This window comes from Mustelus asterias, chromosome 8 (genome assembly GCF_964213995.1).
Source record: "Mustelus asterias chromosome 8, sMusAst1.hap1.1, whole genome shotgun sequence".
Classification (NCBI taxonomy): Eukaryota; Metazoa; Chordata; class Chondrichthyes; order Carcharhiniformes; family Triakidae; genus Mustelus; species Mustelus asterias.
Genome location: NC_135808.1, coordinates 88,715,057 through 88,739,199, shown reverse-complemented (window position 1 = coordinate 88,739,199; position 24,143 = coordinate 88,715,057). Strand labels below are relative to the sequence as shown.

Genomic DNA, 24,143 nt, shown 5'->3' with positions numbered 1-24,143 from the left:
TGCGAGATGGACAAAGGGCACAGGTTCAAAACAGTGAAATATGAATCTGAGACTGCTGTCAGGAAGTTATTTTTCATGCAGGAAGTGATCAACAGAAAGGAAGGAATAAGTTTATGAAATGATGGGCTAATGTAGACCTTCCTCCACTGGGGGCAATTTTTGGGAGTTGAGATGTGTATCCTTTCACCTGCCGTCCATTAAAATTAACTATGGGAGAAATATCCAAATTCATGACATGTGTTCCTGACAGGTGAGGACACCTAATGGAGGTGCAATTTACTAAAATGACTCCTATCAAGTCAGCATCAAGTACTCCCAGATCAGCTGGATAGAAAGTAAGACTTGTTGTTCTCCAGTTACTCAGCAACATACCTTAGCCTCAACCTCAAAGAAGGTGTCCCATGCATTATGTTTTCCCCTTTCGAACACCATCCTTTTGGTCAGGTCAGTTGAAGCTACTTCAAAGATCTTGAGGCTCATTTTCAGGTGCATCCACTCACCCCCAACCCCAAAGTGTACCACGAGTAGTTGTGGTAACAATAGGACTTCTACACTCCAGGGAAGGGCTGCTGGTGCCGAAGGGAACTTCTTCTCCTTTTTGAATCACCTCCTTAAGTTTAGGAGGGTTAAGCAAAAAAGATTAGAAAAAGTAGGTATGTGATTTGTCACAAATAGTTTTAGTTTTTGCTGAGTCTTCTAATCATGTCTTTCCCAGGTACTGATGTTGAAAATGACCTACACTGAAAGTTCGTCCGATCACTGCTACACATCTCCTCCGGACGAGCCCTCGTCCCTCAATGCTGAACTGAAACCCGATTGCAACTTTCTCCTCACAGCCATTAGACTGGCGTCTTTAAATCAAATTCTTGATCCCTGGGTTTATTTATTGCTCCGAGAAATCCTGTTAAGGAAAGTATGTCAGGTAGCCAATGCTATGACTAATTGCTCCGTAGAGGGGTTCAAGGAGATTCCTGTAACAGTAGAAGCAAGAAACCATATGAAAGAACAAATAACAGAAGTGAGATGAACCCAAAAGAATGACAATCGATTTTATGATAGAAAATATTGTCCTTGGTTGTCTCTAAAATGTGAAATGTCCATGCGAAGCAACTCATATAAATATTATTTAGGCTTTGAGTCCATTCATTTGTTTTATCTGAACCTCTGATGAACTGAAAAGTGACTTGATAATCTTAAGAAAATGTTTAATATATACTACCTTTGATGGCTGGCAAGGAGCTGGTACTCCCTTCAACGTTGGTGCAATATGTCTGGCCAGAAGTGGCAGCTAGGCTAAGCACTGTATAGAGCACCTGCAAAACCAGGTAACAAATGCTAGAGAAGGTGACACACCTTAAGAAGGCTATCAAAGTAAGTTTCACAACAGTTCCAATTACCGGAGAAATGGTCCAGATATGCTGAATACAATGAAACGAGTGTTGGTCTGTTTCCCATTTCCTGCTGGATCATGCCAAGACCAAGATCTCATACAACCTTGCAACTCTTGTTTATTTTCTCTGCCCTTACACGAGTAGGCACACACTGAAACTGAAATTGCAACGAACATCAATAGATGGCTCAGATGAAGCAATTGGAAATTAAGAGGGATAGCCAGTATAACAAGGAGATTTGCATATGAAGCAAGTTACCAGTAAAAAAAAAAGTGGACATTTGGAGAGTGACTACTTATGTATGACATATCCTTGTGGAATCTTTGATTGTGGTCTACATATTTTGTTAGAGTTTGGAGAAAGCTCCAAATAAAGAAATTGCCAAAAGAACCAGAAGGAAGATGAGAGAAATGTATTCCCCAGTGAGTTGTTTTTGGAAAGCACTGCCTGAAATGGAGGGAGAAGCAAATTCAATCATACTTATGAAAGGAAAGAGCAGAGGAAGTTGGACTAATTGGAGAACTCTTTCAAAGAGCCATGCAGGCATGGTGGACTGAATGGCGACCTTTTGTGCTGTAAGCTTCTATGATTTCTATGATCATTTATCATCTTCTGCGATCATTTCAATGTTCTTTATGTTCCAACTTAAACCTTAATAAAAAAAGATGAAACATTTTAAAAAAGAGAGAAAATGACAGGTTAGAGAATTATCTAAATGCATGGGAATGTTTCCAATTTTCCTGGTTTATCTAATATATATGGGCTAGCAGTAGGAACACCATTGTTTTAATAATTTGTTCTGTTGTTTGACACAAAGATGTAAGTCTAATTGTGCCCAGTTATTTAATGAATATTCTCTGTCCTCATGGAAACTGCAGTCAGCTACAGATTAGACCAACTGTATAATTTAAAAACAGTGTTAACTGTTTACATGTATATGGCACAATGGTACATGTATTATTACATGTAATTAATATGGTAATTAATGTTCCCATATTTAGGCCAGAGATTACACATCAATAATCAAGTATATTTTCTTTAAACGGGCTCGTATAAACTAATTTGGAAAGTAAACATTTTAATTAGATGGAAAACATTCAAGGTATTTTATCAAATATACATTCTTATACTGCTGTGTTTGAGTATAAGTTTAGTTGCAACTATATATATATGGAAATGCAATGTTAAATGCAGTAAAGTTATAAATTAATAATGGTGTCCTGAAGCGATATGTTTTAGAATCAACCGGTGCCGATTGTTTGGCCCCTTTCCATATAACTTATTTGCACTTAAGGTCCATGGCAGATTTTTTAACCACTTTGTGTAATTGTATTTTATGTTCTGTAAATGTTGACATTTTCTGAGAAAAATTCTAAGTTGCACATTTTTTGCAAACTATATATCAATTGAAATAAATGGTCTGGCTGCTTACTATATTGTGTATGCTTATCCATGTTATGAATAATAACTATCAAAATTAAACTTACCAGCCTCTAATGGATTCTTTCTCCAGTACTTCAAAATGTGGAAGTACCTGTCTAAAGTTTATTTATTAGTTTCACAAGTAGGCTTACACTAACACTGCAGTGAAGTTACTGTGAAAATCCCCTAGTTGTCACACTCCGGTGCCTGTTCGGGTACACTGAGAGGCCAATGGACCTAACCAGCAGGTCTTTTGGAATGTGGGAGGAAACTGGAGCACCCGGAGGAAACTCATGGAGACAGGGGGAGAACATGCAGATTTCACACAGCCAGTGACCTGAGCCAGGAATCAACCCAGGTCCCCAGCACTGTAAAGCAGCAATGCTAACCACTGTGCCACCGTGCTGCCTGACTTGGTCAGCCCTTCCTGTCGGATTTATATGTTTTGTAAACAGAGGCTTAATGTTACCTAATCATTACGATTTGATTTAACTTATATTTGTTCCCTACTGTATTCAACCTTGGTGCACCAGCTTTTCGTTTCTTGATCCAGATTCTCTAATCTAAAAATATGACAATGATAAGGCCACATAAGCAAGTAATCAAACTCGCCCAGCTCTGATTAACCATAGAAAGCTTGAAGTTTAATGGATCTATTTTGAGTAATGTTGATGATATCAGCTAAATATGTCACAATGACCATGTGAGCAGGCTCGGAGTCAAAACACTCATCAAACTAGATTATGAAGCATTTAATTACAGCAGCCAGTGGCAGGGTAGCAAAGGGAAACATTTAACTTGGTCAGATTAGGTTATTTGTCATATGTATCTTAAGGATTTGAAGGCGCATCTCAATCTAGGAAGTAGTTATACTTACTTGACATAATTTGATGAATTTTAAACAATTTTGATATGTGTACAATTTTTAAAACTTAAATATATTATCATAAATTTTTTGCAATCACTTACGTACTCATAAATAGCCGACTATGGACTCCACTGGATTGTGTTATTGTACTATTCTTGCTAGCTGTCTCATCATCTCAACTTTAGTCTTTCATCAGGTCTCTTTTCAGCTGGGAACCATTTCATAATTTCTTCAAGATATCCTTAGTTTCATGCCACAAATCTCTGCTGATTGCAGTTTCACAAGAAGATATTATTGACTTAACTGGTAATAAGTATTCCCATATAATGGTTGTGTGTGCTTCTCTCTCTGTTTGCTGAGTGTTGATCTGTGGACGTTAGCAATCAGTTTGCCATTGTAGTGATTGATGGGTTGCCTGTCTTATTTTCCGCATGAAAACTTCACCTAAGCTAACCAGGCTTTCATTCAAGGCAAGCTGAATGGTTTTCTGAGGGCTACAATGGACATTAGAACAAATTGCTGGAAACCATTGTTTGATCTGGTGTGTAGCCTGTGTGCGTGATGTATTCCATTCCCGCCTGGTGGTCTCGTTTGTCAGATCACGTAGCAGGACAGATAATATAGCAAGGTCAAGAATGAAGTAGCTATAGTTTCTGATGACTCTGAGCAGACTCTGGGTTTCCTACACATTTGCAGGATCTGCAGCATTTGCAGACTTGTCCTAATGCTTGTTGAATGATATTGACAGTCACTTCTGTATATATAAATGCCCCAACCGCGAGCGGAAGCATCCGCTCCACGTCTACTTTATCCATACCTTTTATCATCTATGTCCAAGCAGCCAATGATAAGTTTATAAGATATAGGAGCAGAATTAGGCCATTGGGCCCATCAAGTCTGCTCTGCCATTCGATCATGGCTGATATGCTCCTCATCCCCATTTTCCTGCCTTCTCCCCATAACCCTTCAACACATTACCAATTAAAAATCTGTCTAACTCCTCCTTAAACTTACTCACTGTCCCAGCATCCACCACTTTGGGGTGGCAAATTCCACAGATTCAGAACCCTTTGTGAGAAGTAGTCTCTCCTCAACTCTGTTTTAAATTTGCTACCCTTTATCCTAAGACTATGACTTCTCGTCCTAAAATTCCCCACCAGCGGAAGCATCCACTCCACATCTGCTTTATCCATATCTTTTATCATCTTGTATACCTCAATTTGATCTTTTAAATTCCAGAGAGTATAGGTCTAAATTCTTCAACCTCTCTTTATACGACAAACCCCTCATCTCTGGAATCGATCCAGTGAATCTCCTCTGAACTGCCTCCAATGCTGCTATATCTTTTCTCAAATAAGGGGATCAAAACTGTGCACAATAGTCCAGGTGTGGCCGCACCAATGCCTTGTATAGTTGCAACAATACTTCCTTACCTTTCTATTCTATTCCTTTAGCTACAAATGCCAACATTCTATTTGTTTTCTTTATTATCTGCTGTACCTGCATGCTAGTTTTCTGTGACTCATGAACGAGGACACCCAGATCCCTCTGCACCGGAACACCCTGAAGTCGCTCCCCATTTAGATAATAAGTTGCCTTTCCATTTTTCCAACCAAAATGCACGACCTCACAATTATCCACATTAAACTCCATCTGCCACAATTTGGCCCACTCTCCTACCTTATCTATATCCATTTGTAAGGTTCGTTGCACCTTTCTGTCCTGCCTATTTTTGTGTCATCTGTAAATTTGGCTATAGAGCCTTCTATCCCTGTATCCAAGCCATTAATATAGATTGTAAATAGCTGGGGCCCAAGGACTGAACCCTGTGACACCCCACTAGTTACTTCCTGCCATCCAGAAATAAAAGCATTTATCCCGACTCTCTGTCTTCTGTCCATCACAGTAAGAAGTTTAACAACACCAGGTTAAAGTCCAACAGGTTTATTTGGTAGCAAAAGCCACACAAGCTTTCGAGGCTCTAAGCCCCTTCTTCAGGTGAGTGGGAATTCTGTTCACAAACAGAACTACCCAACACCAGGTTAAAGTCCAACAGGTTTATTTGGTAGCAAAAGCCACACAAGCTTTCGAGGCTCTAAGCCCCTTCTTCAGGTGAGTGGGAATTCTGTTCACAAACAGAACTTATAAAGACACAGACTCAATTTACATGAATAATGGTTGGAATGCGAATACTTACAACTATTCCAGTCTTTAAGAAACAAAACAATGGGAGTGGAGAGAGCATCAAGACAGGCTAAAAAGATGTGTATTGTCTCCAGACAAGACAGCCAGTGAAACTCTGCAGGTCCACGCAACTGTGTGGATGTGAGAACACCATCCACCAGGTACACGGTACATACTCTTGCAACTCGGCCAACGTTGTCTACCTGATACGCTGCAAGAAAGGATGTCCCGAGGCATGGTACATTGGGGAAACTATGCAGACGCTGCGACAACGGATGAATGAACACCGCTCGACAATCACCAGGCAAGACTGTTCTCTTCCTGTTGGGGAACACTTCAGCGGTCACGGGCATTCGGCCTCTGATATTCGGGTAAGCGTTCTCCAAGGCGGCCTTCGCGACACACGACAGCGCAGAGTCGCTGAGCAGAAACTGATAGCCAAGTTCCGCACACACAAGGACGGCCTCAACCGGGATATTGGGTTCATGTCACACTATCTGTAACCCCCACAGTTGCGTGGACCTGCAGAGTTTCACTGGCTGTCTTGTCTGGAGACAATACACATCTTTTTAGCCTGTCTTGATGCTCTCTCCACTCCCATTGTTTTGTTTCTTAAAGACTGGAATAGTTGTAAGTATTCGCATTCCAACCATTATTCATGTAAATTGAGTCTGTGTCTTTATAAGTTCTGTTTGTGAACAGAATTCCCACTCACCTGAAGAAGGGGCTTAGAGCCTCGAAAGCTTGTGTGGCTTTTGCTACCAAATAAACCTGTTGGACTTTAACCTGGTGTTGTTAAACTTCTTACTGTGTTTACCCCAGTCCAACGCCGGCATCTCCACATTCTGTCCATCAGCCAGTCACCTATCCAAGCTAATAAATTACCCCTAATCTTATGTGATCTAACCTTGTGAATTCATCTTTTGTGCGGCATCTTATCAAACGCCTTCCGGAAGTCCAGATATACATCTACACAATCCCCATTATCTACTTTGCTTGTTCCATCCTCAAAGAACTCTAGCAAATTAGTCAAACATGATTTGCCTTTCATAAAACCATGCTGACTCTGATGGATAGCGTTTTGACTTTCCAAATGTCCTGATATTGCTTCTTTGATAATTGATTCTAACACTTTCCCAACAACGGATGTTAAACTAACTGGTCTGTAATTTCCCACATTTTGCCTCCCTCCCTTTTTGAATAAGGGTGTTACATTAGCATTTTTCCAATCCATTGGAACCTTTCCTGTGTCCAGGGAATTTTGAAATGTTATTACCAATGGATCCACTATCTCCACCGTCACTTCCTTTAATACCCTAGGATGTAGGCCATCAGGCCCATGGGACTTACCTGCCCTCAACCCCAATAGTTTGTTGAGTACCTTTTCCCTATCAATGTTGATTGTTCTAAGTTCTACCCTTTCTATTACTTCTGACTTTAGGAATAGTTGCTATAGGAATGGTACTAGTGTCGTCCACCATGAAAACTGAGGCAAAGTATTAGAACATAGAACATAGAACAGTACAGCACAGAACAGGCCCTTCGGCCCACGATGTTGTGCCGAGCTTTATCTGAAACCAAGATCAAGCTATCCCACTCCCTATCATCCTGGTGCGCTCCATGTGCCTATCCAATAACCGCTTAAATGTTCCTAAAGTGTCTGACTCCACTATCACTGCAATGCTATTGATTTAGCATCTCTGCCATTTCAGTGTTCCTCATTATCAACTCTCCGGTTTCATCTTCCAAGGGACCAACATTCACCCGAGTGACTCTCTTCCCTTTTATATACCTAGAGAAACATGTGCTTTCCTTCTTGATATCTTGCACTAGTTTCCTTTTGTAATTTAGAAAGTGACTTTTGTCACATGTGACTGGTTGCTGTGTCTGAGAGAACACATCTGCTGTTACATTGGCTATGTTCTCTTGTCTGTCACAGACAGAATTTATTTGCTTCCTTTGCTGCCCACGATAAGTGTGTTTGTATAGAAGAGGTGAGCGTTTACTCATCCGCAAAGAGAGTGTCCTAATTAAATAAATCCAGCAGCAAGTTTTTTGTGATTTAAAAACAAAGCAAACAAAGATCTATTTACACACATTTAACACATTGGGTGAAATCTTACCAAAAAAATGGCAGTGTTGGTTCTGGCATTAATAAAAGGAGTGTTTCCTGCTGACAGCACCAGCATATTTTCAGACCAAATCTTATGTTTCATTAGCAATAATTTTTAAGCTCACAAGAATCAGCGGCGTGTTCCATCTGATTTGCCCGCCCTGCAACGCCAAGCACTGGGAGCGCCATATAAACAGCTCCCCAGCACTCCTTCCACAACGACTGCAGGAGATGGCAGGCAAGAAGGCAGCACCGTGCTTTTCAGAGAAGTCCCGCACAAGGAAGCTGGATGGAGTGGAGCAGGGACGGGATACCCTCTACCCCTGCTCCAAGAGACAGCTTTCCAGCAGAGTCACCACCTCACCTAGGATGCAGTGACAGCCCTGGTCGGTGCAAACACACTCCTGAAGAGGATGGGGCAGCAGTGTCGGATGAAGATGAATGATCTTCTTTGCTCAGCTAGGGTAATTGAACCATCCCCCAGTCTCCCACTGGACCCCCTTGCACCCTAACCCTTTCTCTCACTCAACCAGCTTGGCCTCTGCCAACACCAGGCAGCAGGTTCCCCCCGCTCCCTCCCACAATCACCATGTTCCCCCAGTAGCTGCTATGCTCCTCACACTCCAAGTTCCACGCCTGCCACACCTCATCATCATCTTAAATGTCAACACTCCCACCTACACCTACAGAAATCCTACAGTACAGAAAGAGGCCATTCAGCCCATCGAGTCTGCACTGATCACAATCCCACCCAGGCCCTACCCCCATATCCCTACATATTTTACCCGCTAATCCCTCTAATCTACGCATCCCAGGACATTAAGGGGCAACTTTTAGCATGGCCAATCAACCTAACCCGCACATCTTTGGACTGTGGGAGGAAACCGGAGCACCCGGGGGAAACCCACGCAGACACGAGGAGAATGTGCAAACTCCACACAGACAGTGATCCAAGCCGGGAATCGAACCCAGGTCCCTGGAGCTGTGAAGCAGCAGTGCTAACCACTGTGCTACCGTGCCGCCCCCATCTGTATCATTGCAGGACAAACCCAACCATAACAGACGTCAGTGGGTGCAGCCAGCTGGAATCATGCCCGAGCTCAGAACCTTCATATGTTTTGAGGAGCGAGCCTTCAAGCTGGCTGGGGAGGAGGAAGATCGTGCCTGCGCTGCTGGTGAAGTGGGAGCTGCAGAGAAATGTGAGAATTCTCAATGGCAGCATATGCTGCAATTCCTCAAGTCTCAAGTGAGTAATCAATGTTCCCTCCATATTCCCTGTAATGAACTGATTCCATGTCCCTTCTCTTGAAGGTCTACCAGTAGAACAGGCCGGACCATCCTCACATCCCCTCGACCCACTGGGCTCCAGCAGTTCAGAGTGGGACTTCTCCAACCAAGAGGTGTCACAGCTGTCACTCAAACCCGGCACCAGTGCAGATACCCACAGTTCAGTGAGATCAATAAGTAGGCTGGCATCTGGGCCACTCACTGGTGAACACCTCACAGCTGAAGATCCACAGCAGGTGGAGGCAGCGACGTCCCAGGGAACCGGCATTTGGAGGGATGCCGGAGTCCAGGATTCTGCTGAACCCTTGCCCAATGATGTGTCCCTGGGCTGAGTTATCCCACGGCTCTTGGAGCTGCAAAGGCAGAGTCGCGAGTAGCAGGAAGGGAGGACAGGATTCCCTCCTCGGAGTCCAGGGATGATTGGAGGAGTCCCATCACCTTCTTCCCGAGCAGATGGTGCCATCACTGCAGTGCAACAAGGCCAACACTGCGAGGGTATTGACTTAACTGGTAATAAGTATTCACACATAATGGTTGCGTGCGCTTCTCTCTATCTTTGCAAAGAGCATTGATCTGTGGCCATTTGCAATCTGCTTGCCATTGTAATGACTGGTGGGCTGCCTGCCTTGCCTTTCTGCATGAGAAATTCACATGAGCTGACTGAGCTTTCATCTAAGGCGAGCTGAATGGTGTTCCCTAATAGACATTAGTACAAATTGCTGGAAACTATTGTTTGATCTGGTGTACAGCCTGTGTGTGTGTGATCTAATCCAGTCCTGCCTGGTGATCTCATTTGTCAGATCACGTAGCAGGGCAGATAATATAGCAAGGTCAGGAATGAAGCAGCTATAGTTTCTGACGACGCTGAGCAGACTCTGGGTTTCCTGCACATTTGCAGACTTGCCCTCATGCTTGTTTAATGACATTAACAACACTTCTGTATCTACAAAGGCGTCTATGTCCGAGCAGCCAAAGATCTTTGTCACATGTGGTTGGCTGCTGTGTCTGAAAGAGAGCACAGAAGTATATTCAGGGTCATCATTTGTCACATTGGCTATATTCTCTTGGTCTGTCACAGACAGAATTTATTTGCTTCCTTTGCTGCCCACAATCAGTGTGATTATATGGAAAAGATGTGCGTTTACTCACCCGCAGAGTGAGTGTCCGAATTTAATAAATCCGGCAGCAAGCGTTTTGAGATTTATAAACAAAGCAGGTTATTTATTTGCACACACTTACCCCACATTTAACACATTGGGGGAAATCTTACCATAAATAGCAAAGTGTTGGTCCCGGTGCAAAAAAAATTGTTTCCTGCCGAAACGTGGACGTGTTTTCAGACTAAATCTTATGCCTCATTGGTAATAATTTTTATGCTCTCAAAAATCAGAGCATGTTCCATCTGATTTGTCCCCCTGTAATGTCTTAAATGCTGCCAGCACTGAGAGGCTCCATACAAATGTCTCCCCAGCACTTGTTCCACAACGACTACAGGGGATTTTTTTTCTTATTAATTCGTGGGACATGGGCGTCGCTGGCTGGCCAGCATTTATTGCCCATCCCTAGTTGCCCTTGAGAAGGTGGTGGTGAGCCGCCTTCCTGAATCGCTACAGTCCTTGTCCTGTGGGTTGACCCACAATGGCGTTAGGGAGGGAATTCCAGGATTTTGACCCAGTGACTGTGAAGGAACGGCGATATGAGCGACTTGGAGGGGAACTTGGAGATGGTGGTGTTCCCATGTATCTGCTGCCCTTGTCCTTCGAGATGGAAGTGGTCGTGGGTTTGGAAGGTGCTGCCTAAGGATCTTTGTGAATTGCAGTGCATCTTATAAATAGGTGGCACGGAGGCGTAGGGCGGCACGGTAGCACAGTGGTTAGCACTGCTGCCCCACAACACCAGGGACCCGGGTTTGATTCCTGGCTTGGGTCACTGTCTGTGTGGAGTTTGCACATTCTCCCCGTGTCTGCGTGGGTTTCCTCCGGGTGCTCCGGTTTCCTCTCACAGTCTGAAAGACGTGCTGGTTAGGTGCATTGACCCGAACAAATGCCGGACTGTGGCAACTAGGGGAATTTCACAGTAACTTCATTGTAGTGTTAATATAAGCCTTGCATGTGACTAATAAATAAACTTTTTACACTCTGCTGTTACTGAGCGTCAGTGATGGAGGGAGTGGATGTTTGTGGATGTGGTGCCAATCAAGCGGGCTGCTTTGTCCTGGATGGTGTTGAGCTTCTTGAGTGTTGTTGGAGCTGCACCCATCCAGGCAAGTGGGGAATATTCCAACACACTCCTAACGGATGGCAGGCAAGGAGGCAGCACCGCGCCTTTCAGAGGTGACCCTCACCAGGATGCTGGATGGAGTGGAGCAGAGACGGGACACACTCTACCCTCACTCCAGGAGACGGCCTTCCAGCAGGGTCATCACCCCTGCCTGGGATGCAGTGGCAGCCTTGGTCACGCACTCTAGAAGAGGACGGGGCAGCATTGGTGGAAGAAGATGAATGATCTTCTTCTCTCAGTCAAGATAAGTGAACCAGCCCAGTCTCCCACTGGACCCCCTCACGCACCCTCACACCCCCAACCCTTTCCCCCACTCGGTCATCTTGGCCTTTGCCAACAACAGGCACCAGATTCCCACCTTCCTCCCGCAATCACCATGTTTTCCCCACTCCCCACCCCCATAGCTGCTACGCTCCTCACACTCCAGCTCCCACACAAGCCCCATGCCTACTGCAACTCATCACCATCTTAACTGTCAACACTCACAGAATCATAGAGTGCAGTAGAGGCCCTTTGGCCCATCGAGTCTGCACTGACACATGTGGAATACCTAACCTCCGATGATCTGCCCCCGGGTCCAGTTGTCCCACAGCTGCTGGAGCTGCAAAGGCGGAGTCGCGACTATCAGGAAGGGATGCCAGCAACCCTCCTCGGAGTGATTTTGATTTGATCTATTATTGTCACATATATTAACGTACAGTGAAAAGTATTATTTCTTGCGCGCTATACAGAAAAAACATACCGTTCATAGAGAAGGAAACAAGAGCATGCAGAATGTAGTGTTACAGTCATAGCTAGGTTGTAGAGAAAGATCAACTTAATGCAAGGTAAGTCCATTCAAAAGTCTGACAGCAGCAGGGAAGAAGCTGTTCTTCAGTTGGTTGGTGGGTGACCTTAGACTTTTGTATCTTTTTCCCGACGGAAAAAGGTGGAAGAGAGAATGTCCGGGGTGCATGGGGTCCTTAATTATGCCGGCTGCTTTGCCGAGGCAGTGGGAAGTGTAGATAGAGTCAATGGATGGGAGGCTGGTTTGCATGATGGATTGGGCTACATTCACCACCTTTTGTAGTTCCTTGCGGTCTTGGGCAGAGCAGGAGCCATACCAAGCTGTGATACAATCAGAAAGAATGCTTTCTATGGTGCATCTGTAAAAGTTGGCGCGAGTCGTAGCTGACGTGCCAAATTTCCTTAATCTTCTGAGAAAGTAAAGGCATTGGTAGGCTTTCTGAACGATAGTGTCAGCATGGGGGGACAAGGACAGGTTGTTGGTGATCTGGACACCTAAAAACTTGAAGCTCTCGACCCTTTCTACTTCGTCCCCGTTGATGTAGACAGGGGCATGTCCTCCACTACGTTTCCTGAGTGCAAAACCAAGTGGAAGAGTCCCATCACCTTCTATTCGAGGAAATGTTGCCATCACTGCAGCGCAATGAGGCCAACACTGCGCAGTTGGCATTCGCAGTGGAGACCTTGGTGCAGGATGTGCACTCCATGGCAGGAGATGTTCACACCATGGCTCAGTGCATGAACTCCGTGTCCAAGCTCATGAGCTCCGTGGTGCCAGGCTTCAACTGCATAGTGCTGGGTGGTGGGAGTCTGGAATGCATTGTCTGGGAGAGTGGTAGAGGCGGAAAATCTCACAATCTTTAAAAAGTATGTGGATGGGCCCTTGAAATATTATAACATTCAAGGCTATGGGCCAAGTGCTGGAAATTGGGATTAGTGCAGATTTAGTGTAGTTTTGTCAGTACAGATTCGATTGGTCAAAGGGCCTTTTCTGTACTCTGACTCTATGATTCTATTGCTGCCACCATGTCTTGAGATTGGATCCTTCTGTCTTGGACTCTGAGTGTTGGGCGTGGTTCTTAGACAGATTGTACATGTACTCTGGTATCTGCTAAACACTTGTTTATTAGTACCACATTGAAACAGGTTACAGAGTAGACATGTTGCCCCCAGTCATAATTCCAACCGCCTTCTTGAGACCTGACTAGTGCAGTCGTATGTCACCATATGCATTAGCAAATCCCATCTGTTTACCCTTTATACTAAAGGGAAACTGCTAGAACCACAAATTTGGGACAAAACTAACAGTCACATGTTGCCAACGGTGGCACAGTGGCACAGTGGTTAGCACTACTGCCTCACAGCGCCAGGGACCCGGGTTCGATTCCCGGCTTGGGTCACTGTCTGCGTGGGTTTCCTCCGGGTGCTCCGGTTTCCTCCCACATTCCAAAGATGTGCGGGTTAGGTGGATTGACCAGGCTAAATTCCCCCTTAGTGCCAGGGAGACTAGCTCGGGTAAATGCATGGGGTTGCGGGGATAAGCCTGGGGTGGGATTGTGGTCAGTGTAGACTCGATGGGCCAAATGGCCTCCTTCTGCACTGTAGGATTCTATGACTCTATGACATGGAGAAATGCAGTTTATTAAGGTAAACTAGCACAAATTGGTGTTGCACAGTGGTTAGCACTGCTGCCTCACAGTGCCAGGAGCCCAGGTTCAATTCCCAGCTTGGATCACTGTATATATAAAGGAAAGTTATATTTAACTAACTTATTGGAGTTTTTTTGAAGAGGAAACAGTGATGGCTGATGAAGACAATGTTGTTGATGTGGTGTATGTGGACTTCCAAAAGGATATTATGCCACACAACAGACTTGTGAGCAAAGTTATAGCTCATGCAACATAAAGGAAAGTAGCAACATGGATGCGTAATTGGCTGAGTGGCTAATGGATATTTTTTGGGCTGGAAGGTTTGTCATGCTGTTCCCCAGGGGTCAGTGTTGGGATCCTTATTTGCTCTTCCTGATATTAAATTACTGACCTAGACTCTGGTGTTAAGGGGAAAAGAAAGAAAAGTGACGGAGAAAAATCTTCATTCACGCAGTGAGTGGTTAAGGGCTGAAATGCATTGCCTGCAACTGGTGGAGGCAGGTTCAAAATGGAATCAGATTGTTGCGTGAAAAGGAAAAATGTGCAGTGTTTTGGGGAGAAAGCGGAGTATTGGCACTAAATTGTTCAGAGACACGATGGGCCCGATTTTACCATTGCGTTGCGCCCATTTTTGGGCACGAAAACTTGGTAAAGTTGGGCGTGAGGCCATTAATGCGATCCGTGCCCCGTCCGCGCAGATGCCCATTTTACCAAGGCCCAAAAATGGCCGTGATCCGATTCACGCCCGAAACGGGCGCAATGGCGATTTAAATACATTTCCATGCATTTAAATGGAATTAATGGGCTTCCCACACAACTTTACCAGCATTTCCCCCTTTACCATCGCGTTCGCGCGTCCAGATTCGGCGCGAAACAGACCTGCTCAGCAAAGGTCTATTTCGAGCGCTCCAGCTTCTGAAGAGGTACGTTCAGAGCTTCCAGCAGCTCTCTGACTCAGATCAGTGGTGGGGGGAGGGAGGGAAGGGTGGAGGGAGCTGGGTCAGATATATCTCTGGTGGGAGGGGGGAAGGGAGGCCAGATCGTTGTCTGGTTGCGGGGTGGGGGGGACAAGAGGGAGGCCAGATTGTTGTCTGGTAGGGGGGGAGGAGGGCAGAGGGAGGCCACATTGTTGTCTGGTGGTGGGGAGGGGGGTGGGGGAGGGAGAGGGAGGCTAGATTGTTGTCTGGTTGGGAGGGAGTGGCAAGGTGGACCGCTGCCACTCTGCGGGCAATCGGTGGGGGCGAAGGGGGGCAGAGGGTCACGAACGGTCTGGGTAGCGGGGTGGGTGAATGGATAAGGGGGACAGTTATGTTGAGGGGGTGGGATAATGTCTGTGGGGGCCATCGCTCCCGCTTTTCGCTCCCGGGCCGCTTTATCCACTTTTTGCAGCCCGGGAGCGATGTGACAGGGGAGGGTTTTTCACATTTTTTCCTCACTGCGCATGCGCAGTTCAGAGTTCCGATCGTTTTGGGCGTGCTAAGCCCCGCCCACAGCGCGATTCAGACTCACAATTTTTTTTCAGGCTAAGCGCGTATGAGGGCACCTGAAAGCAGATTTCCAAGTCGGATCTGAATTAAGCCCAGATTCAGTACTTAGAATGAAAATGGTAAAATCGGGCCCGATGGGTCTAATGACCTCCTTCTACGCCGCAAAAAATGTTGTGGTTACAATTTCCTTTATTTGTGGATTGCCTCGTTTGCCTTTTTTAATGATATATTTTGACATTCAAGGTGCTATGAACTGGGTGTGTGAAGCTAGGTATATACTTTCATGCCTGCTGTCTACTCTTGCCTTGTAAAATCAGCTTGCTGATATTTGTTAAAAGGTAATTATTGAGATAATTTAAATTTCTAAAAAGCAAATAAATTTTCAATTAAAAATGATAAATTTCTTGTTTTCTGTAAATGACGAACAACTGTGATAAAATAACTATTAAAACAAAACGTTGCAGCTTGTAAGGTTTAATCGATTTTGTGTATTTTTAATTTATAATGTACATTTTGAATTAATTGCATTTTATACTCCTACTGAGGTAATTGCAGTATATTAAACAAGTAATTTGCTAAAGGTTGGAAAGAGTTAAGAATATCAAACCAGCCAAGCTATTTATAAGTTCTTAATTATGTTAAGCCTCAAGATGCACCCTTTTGGTTTATAAAGCAAAACCACAGCAGAGATAGTTGAGAACACGCCTGCAAAACAGCGACAGACAAAGAGAGGTGTTAGACCTTGTGATCTAGAGGTCAGGAAGCATTTAATGAATAAATCTTCTGGTGCCTTCTTGTATTATGATTTTTTAAATACTTTTGCATGTAAACACGTGTGTGTGTTCTGTTACCATTATAGTCAATTCTATATGTATTTTACTGGAATACTGCCTACATTGTTGAAGTTAAACATTTGTGGCCAAACTTTAATTAAGGGGGTGTCAGGACATGCCCAGACTGCACATGCTTATCCAGGGGGATGTAGCAATGCTCCCGAACCAATCGGTGGACACACCAAAGGATTGTAACTAAATGTGGTGATGAGTCGAAATCAAAGTAAGGGTAAAAGGAGCCACATTAGCCAGCATAGTAGCGGAACTACCTAACAGACAAGAGAAGAAAATCTACAGAGAAAAGACATGGCCTGTGTTCCAGCAACACCAGATATCAAAGGCCGATTTTTGTGGTTTGCCACTGCCTTTTGTTAAGTGTCGTTTACTTCACAGAATCACAGAACTTTTACAGAAGAAGGTCACTTGATCACGTCGACACTCTGGGTCTCTGAATCAGCAATTTACTTAGTGCCTTTCTTGCTTCTTCGCCCCATAACCACACACATCGTTCCTTTGCAAATAACAGTCTAATTTTCTTTTCAACACCTCAATTGACTCTACCTCCACCATATTCTCAGGCAATGCATTCCAGACCTTAACCACTTAGTCATAGAGCCATAGAGTCATAGAGGTTTACAGCATGGAAACAGGCCCTTAGGCCCAACTTGTCCATGCCTCCCTTTTTTTTTAAACCCCTAAGCTAATCCCAATTGCCCGCATTTGGCCCATATCCCTCTATCCCCATCTTACCCATGTAACTGTCTAAATGCTTTTTAAAGGACAAAATTGTACCCGCCTCTACTACTACCCCTGGCAGCTTGTTTCAGACACTCACCTCTGTGTGAAAAAATTGCCCCTCTGAACACTTTTGTATCTCTCCCCTCTCACCTTAAACCTATGCCCCCTAGTTTTAGACTCCCCTACCTTTGGGAAAAGATATTGACTATCTAACTGATCTATGTCCCTCATTATTTTATAGACCTCTATAAGATCATCCCTCAGCCTTCTACGCTCCAGAGAAAAAAGTCCCAGTCTATCCAGCCTCTCCTTATAACTCAAACCATCAAGTCCCGGTAGCATCCTAATAAATCTCTTCTGCACTCTTTCTAGTTTAATAATATTCTTTCTATAATAGGGTGACCAGAACTGTACACAGTATTCCAAGTGTGGCATTACCAATGTCTTGTATAACTTCCACAAGACGTCCCAACTCCTGTATTCAATGTTCTGACCAATGAAACCAAGCATGCTGAATGCCTTCTTCACCACTCTGTCCACCTGTGACTCCACTTTCAAGGAGCTATGAACATGTACCCCTAGTTCTTCTTGTTCTGTAACTCTCCCCAACACCCTACCATTAACTGAGTAAGTCCCGCCCTGGCTCAATCTACCAAAATGCATCACCTCACATTTATCTAAATTAAACTCCATCTGCCATTCGACAGCCCACTGGCCCAATTGATCAAGATCCCGTTGCAATCGGAGATAACTTACTTCACTGTCCACTATGCCACCAATCTTGGTGTCATCTGCAAACTTACTAACCAAGCCTCCTATATTCTCATCCAAATCATTAATATAAATGACAAATAACAGTGGACCCAGCACTGATCCCTGAGGTACACTGCTGGTCCCAGTTTGAAAAACAACCCTCTACAATCACCCCCTGGCTTCTGTCAAGAACAACAGGTTTATTTGGTAGCAAAAGCCACACAAGCTTTCGGAGCCATCCCCACACTCCCACTTCTTGCCTTCAAACAACCGCACAACCTCAAACAGACCATTGTCCGCAGCAAACTACCCAGCCTTCAGGAGAACAGTGACCACGACACCACACAACCCTGCCACAGCAAACTCTGCAAGACGTGCCGGATCATCGACATGGATGCCATCATCTCACGTGAGAACACCATCTACCAGGTACACGGTATCCACTCTTGCAACTCGGCCAACGTTATCTACCTGATACGCTGCAGGAAAGGATGTCCCGAGGCATGGTACATTGGGGAAACCATGCAGATGCTATGACAATGGATGAATGAACACCGCTCGACAATCACCAGGCAAGACTGTTCTCTTCCTGTGGGGGAGCACTTCAGCAGTCACGGGCATTCAGCCTCTGATCTTCGGGTAAGCATTCTCCAAGGCGACCTTCACGACACACGACAGCGCAGAGTCGCTGAGCAGAAACTGATAGCCAAGTTCCGCACACATGAGGACGGCCTAAACCGGGATGTTGGCTTTATGTCACACTATCAGTAACCCCCACAGCTTGCCTCCTGGACTTGCAGAATCTCACTGGCTGTCCTGTCTGGAGACAATACACATCTCTTTAACCTGTGCTTAATGCTCCCTCCACTCACATTGTCTGTATCTTTAAGACCTGGTTGGCTGTAGAGATTCACATTCTAATCAGTATTCTGTAACTTGATTTTGTGTCTCTGTGCCCTGTTTGAGAGCAGATTTCCACTCCGTCTGACGAAGGAGCAGCGCTCCGAAAGCTAATGGCATTTGCTACCAAATAAACCTGTTGGACTTTAACCTGGTGTTGTTAAAACTCTTACTGTGTATACCCATATTGACCCATAGTGACTACCCATATTCATTACAAGCCCTCCGATTCCCGCAAGCACCATGATTACAGCTCCTTACACCCTGCTTCCTGTAATGACTCCATCCCATTCTCCTTGTTTCTCTGCCTCTGCTGCATCTGTTCCGATGAAATCACCTTCAAAAACAGTGCTTCTGATATGTCTGCCTTTTTCCTCAACTGAGGTATCCCTCACAATGTGTTTGACAGGGTAGTCAACCATGTCCGACTCTGCCCTCACCCCTTCCCCTTCCTCCCAGAGCCATGATAGGCTCCCCCTTTTCCTCACTTTTTACCCAACCAGCCTCCACATTCAAAGCATCATCCCCCGCCATTTCCGTCAACTCCAGCATGATGTCATCACCAAATAAATCTTGCCCTCACGTTCCCATCAACATTCCACAGGGATCATTCCCTCTGTGACACCCCAGTCCTCTCCTACATCCTGCCCAATTCCTAATTCACTTCCCATGGCACCTTTCTATGCAATCACAGAAGGTGTAACACCTGCCCCTTTACCTCCTCCCTCCTCACCGTCCAAGGCCCCAAATAATCCTTTCAGGTGAAGCAGCACTTCCTTCAATTTGGTCTACTATATTCGCTGCTTTGAATGCGAATTGGGGAGACTAAACACAGACCAGGTGACCACTTTATGAAACAGCTTCGCTCAATCTGCAAGCATAACCCCAATATTCCTGTTCCTTGCCATTTCAACTCACCATCTTGCTCTCATAGAAAATTACAGCTCAGAAACAGGCCTTTTGGCCCTTCTTGTCTGTGCCGAACCATGCCCACATGTCCATCCTTGGCTTGCTGCAATGTCCCAGTGAAGCCCAATGCAAATTTGAGGAACAACACCTCATCTTCCGATTAGGCACTTTACAGTGTGATGGAATATTCTCCCCATGCCTAGATGAGTGCAGCACTCACAACACTCAATAAGCTTAACACAATCCAGGACAAAGCATCTCCTTTGATTGGCACCCTTGCCACAAACAATACCGATGCACAGTGGCAGTTGCATGTTCCATCTACAGTAACTCACCAACGCTCCTGAGACAGTACCTTCAAAACCCACAACCATTACCATTTAGAAGGACAAGAGCAGCTGATATATAGGAACACCACCACCTGGGAGTCCCCTCCAAGCCACTCATCGTCCTGACTTGGAAATATATCATCGTCCCTTCACTGTCACTGTGTCAAAATCCTGGAATTTCCTCTGTAACAGCACTGTAGATGTACCATATGGATTGCAGTGGTTCAAGAAAGGCAGCTCACCACCACCTTCTCACGGGTGACGCCCACATCCTGTAAGTGAATTAAAATAGCTTTCTGGACAAACTTGGAGTTCAACACAGTTCAGACTGCGATGTGGAGTTGCCGGCATTGGACTGGGGTAGGAACAGTAAGTAGTCTCACAACACCAGGTTAAAGTCCAGTAGGTTTATTTGGTAGCACGAGACTCACCTGATGAAGGGGCAACGCTCCGAAAGTGAGACTACTTACAGTTCAGATTGTGAACTTTCTCCTCTATCTTGATCCCTTGTTTTAATCTAATTTTGTTTTGTCCCAATGCAACCCATCCCCCTCCCCAGAGTGCCATCTGTCACTAGTTCTGCTGTTTTGCTTTCACAGAGCGCTGAACTTTGTTCTGTTACTAACACATTCTGCTACCTTACCTTCATGCCACTATCTTTATCCTCTTTCGTCCTTAATGCTACCATTAACACATCCTTTGTCTCGTGCCCTTAACATCATTGTAGCTCACACCTACCCCTGACATTCTAATTTGCTTTGCGTTCCACGCCACTCATTACGTTCATGGTTGATCATCCAACTCAATAGCCTAATCTTGTTGCCAGACTGAAAACCATTTATAAGGAAGCGCTACTACACACCTTGTCATGTTTTTGTATTAATACAAAAGCACCTATCACACATAAAGGGATTGTGTAAACCCATTGTGGGTTCATTTATTGATTTGATCTGATTTATTATTGTCACATGTATTAGTATAGAGTGAAAAACATTATTTCGTGCACGCTACACAGACAAAGCATACCGTTCATAGAGAAGGAAAGGAGAGAGTGCAGAATATATTGCTTCTATTTACCTCCTTTATCTACTCTGTCCAAACTCTTTATGATTGTATATTTCTAGAAAATGTCCTCAGCCTCCTTTTCTCCAAGGAAAACAGCCCCACATTCTATTTTCATAACTGAGGTCCCTCATTCTGGGATCATTCTTGTGAACCTTTTCTGCACTCTCTCTAATGCCTTCCTGGGACAAAGCAGGATTAGGCTATTGAGTTGGATGATCAGCTATGATTGCAATGAATGGCGGAGCAGACTCAAAGGGCCAAACGGCCTCCTCCTGCTCCCATCTTCTATGTTTCTATGTTTTTATATCTTTCCTAAAGAACTGGGTGCATACTCCTCCTGAGGCAAAACTAGTGTCTTATACAAGTTCAATATAACCTCCTTACTCTTGTACCCTATGTTCCTAATGATGAGGCCTAGGATATTGTATGCTTTATTAACTGCTCTCTCAACCTGTTCTGCCACCTTCAATGACCTGTGCACATTAACTCCTTCTGCTCCTGCACCCTAGAGTTGCACCGTTTATTTTATACTGGTTCTCCATGTTCTTCCTACCAAAATGAATCATTTCACTTTTCTCTGTATTGAACTTCACCTGCCATTTGTCTGTCCATTCCACCAACTTGTCCTTGTCCTTTTGCAGTTCCATACTATGCTCCAAAATTCACAATGTTTCCAAGTATCATATCACTCCCAAATTTTGAAATTATATCCTCTGCACAAAGTCTAGGTCATTAAGAGATATGATAAAGAGCAAGGGTCCCAACATTGACCCTGGGAAACTCCATTACAAACACTCCTCCCGACCCAAAAACATTCAATAACCACTACTCTCTGCTTTCTGCCACTCAGCCAATTGCCATTTTCCCTTTTATTTTCTGAGCTATAACCTTTCTTATTCATTTGTTGTGTGGAACTGTATCAAATGTCTTTCGGAGGTCCATGTGTGCCACATCAACATTGCTATCAGTCTTCTTCAAAATACTTTTATCAAGTTAGTTCAACATGATTTTCCCTAAACAAACCCATGCTGGTTTTCTTTAATTAACCTGCATTTGTCCATGTGACAATTAATTAGTTCTGATTTATTATTCCTAGTTTTCCCACCATTGAAATTAAACTGACTGGCCTATAGTTGCGAGGTTTACCTTTACATCTTTTTTGAACAAGTGTGTAATGTTTGCAATTCTCCAGTCCTTTGGAACCATGTCTAAATCTAAGAAGAATTAGAATAAAGGGTGTTGTGTTGTGCCTTTAAGGGTTTGCAGCATGATATCACCGGAAAGGAAGTGAATCATGCGATCCAGTTTTAGTTTCACTTTTGTTTTTAAGCAGAGCACACATTACACAACTTAACTGCTGGTGTCTTCAATCTTTTTACCTTTGTGACACCACCGTAATGGGTCAGATCACAAACCATGATGAGATGGAGTACAGGAATGAGATAGAATCAAGTGAACTGGTGCGACAACAATAATCTCTCCCTCAATGTCAACAAAATGAAGTCATTGACTTCAGGAAGCGTAGTGGAGGACATGTCCTTGTCTACATCAATGGGGACAAGGTGGAAATGGTCAAGAGCTTCAATTTTCTAGGTGTCCAGGTCACCAACAACATGTCCTTGTCACTGCATGTTGACGCGATAGTTAAGGAAGCCCACCAACGCCTCCACTTTCTCAGGAGGCTAAGGAAATTTGGCATGTCCGCTACGACTCTTACTAACCTTTACAGATGCATCATAGAAAGCATTCTTTCTGGTTGTATCACAAGTTGGTATGGCTCCTGCTCTGTCCAAGACTGCAAAAGCTACAAAAATTCATGAGCAAAGCCTAGTCCATCATGCAAATTAACCTCCCATTCATGACCATGTCTACACTTCTCACTGCCTTGGAAAAGCAGCCAGCATAATCAAGGACTCCACACACTCCAGATATACTGGACCCAATTTTACCAACTTGGTAAAGTCAGGCATGAGGCAATTAGCATGATCTGCGCCCGTGTCCGCGTAGATGCCCCACTTTCACTAAGGCCCGAAAATGGCCACATTCTGAACCACGTCCGAAACGGGCACAACGGCGATTTAAATGCATTTGTATGCATTTAAATTGAATTAATGGGCTGCCCGCCCAACTTTACCAGCATTTCCCCCTTTACCATCACGTTCACGTGTCCAGATTCAGCGTGAAACAGACCTGCTCAGCAAAGGTCTGTTTCGGGCCCTCCAGCTTCTGAAGAGGTAAGTTCAGAGCTTCTGGTGGCTCTCTAACTCAGATCGGTGGTGGCGGGGGGGGTGGGGGGGGGGGGGGGGGACCGGGGGGGGGGAGGTGGAGGGTGGGCCAGATCATTCTCTGGTGAGGGGGTGGGGGATGAGGGAGGCCCGATCATTCTCTGGTGGGGTGGAGGGGGAGGCCGGATGATTCTCTAGTGGAGGGGGAGGCCCAAACATTCTCTGGTGGGGGGAGGGAGGAGGGAGACAGGTCAGATGTAACTCTGGTGGGGGGGAGGGAGGAGGGAGACAGGTCAGATGTATCTCTGGTGGGGGGGGGAAGGGAGGCCCAATCGCTCTCTGGTGGGGGGGGTGGGGGGCAGGGAGGACTGCTGCCACTTTGGAGGCAATCGGTGGAGGGAAGTGGAACAGAGGGTCGCGATCGGTCTGGGTAGCGGGGGGGTGAGGTGAGTGGATAAGGGGGACAGTTATGGTGTGGGGGTGGGCCAATGTCTGTGGGGCCATCGCTCCTGGGCCGCTATCTCTGCTTTCTGCGGCCCCAGGGTGATGTGGCAGGGGCACGTTTTTCAATTTTTTTTTTCACTGCGCATGCGCAGTTCAAAGCTCTGATCGGAGCAGCAGCGTTTCGGGTGCGATAAGCCCCGCCCACAGCACGATTCAGACCCACGATTTTTTTTTCAGGCTAAGTGCGTATGGGGGCGCCTGAAAGCAGGTTTCCAAGTCGGATCTGAATTGCACCCAGATTCAGCACTTAGAATCAAAATGGTAAAATTGGGCCCACTCTCTTCCACCTTCTTCCGTCGGGAAAAAGATACAAAAAGGCTGAGGTCACGTACCAACTGACTCAAGAACAGCTTCTCCCCTGCTGCCAATCAGACTTTTGAATGGACCTACCTCGTATTAAGTTGATCTTTCCTCTACACC

At 45.0% G+C, this 24,143-nt stretch overlaps 1 protein-coding gene across 1 annotated transcript in view; it reads left to right on the top strand.

Moving 5' to 3' along the window:
* ptger3 (prostaglandin E receptor 3 (subtype EP3)) overlaps window positions 1-24,143 on the top strand; it is a 65,441-nt gene that overhangs the window by 33,823 nt on the left and 7,475 nt on the right. The window contains exon 2 of the mRNA XM_078219201.1: window positions 716-1,018. Within this exon, the coding sequence (XP_078075327.1) occupies window positions 716-1,018 (303 nt within the window). The remainder of the gene's footprint in view (window positions 1-715; window positions 1,019-24,143) is intronic.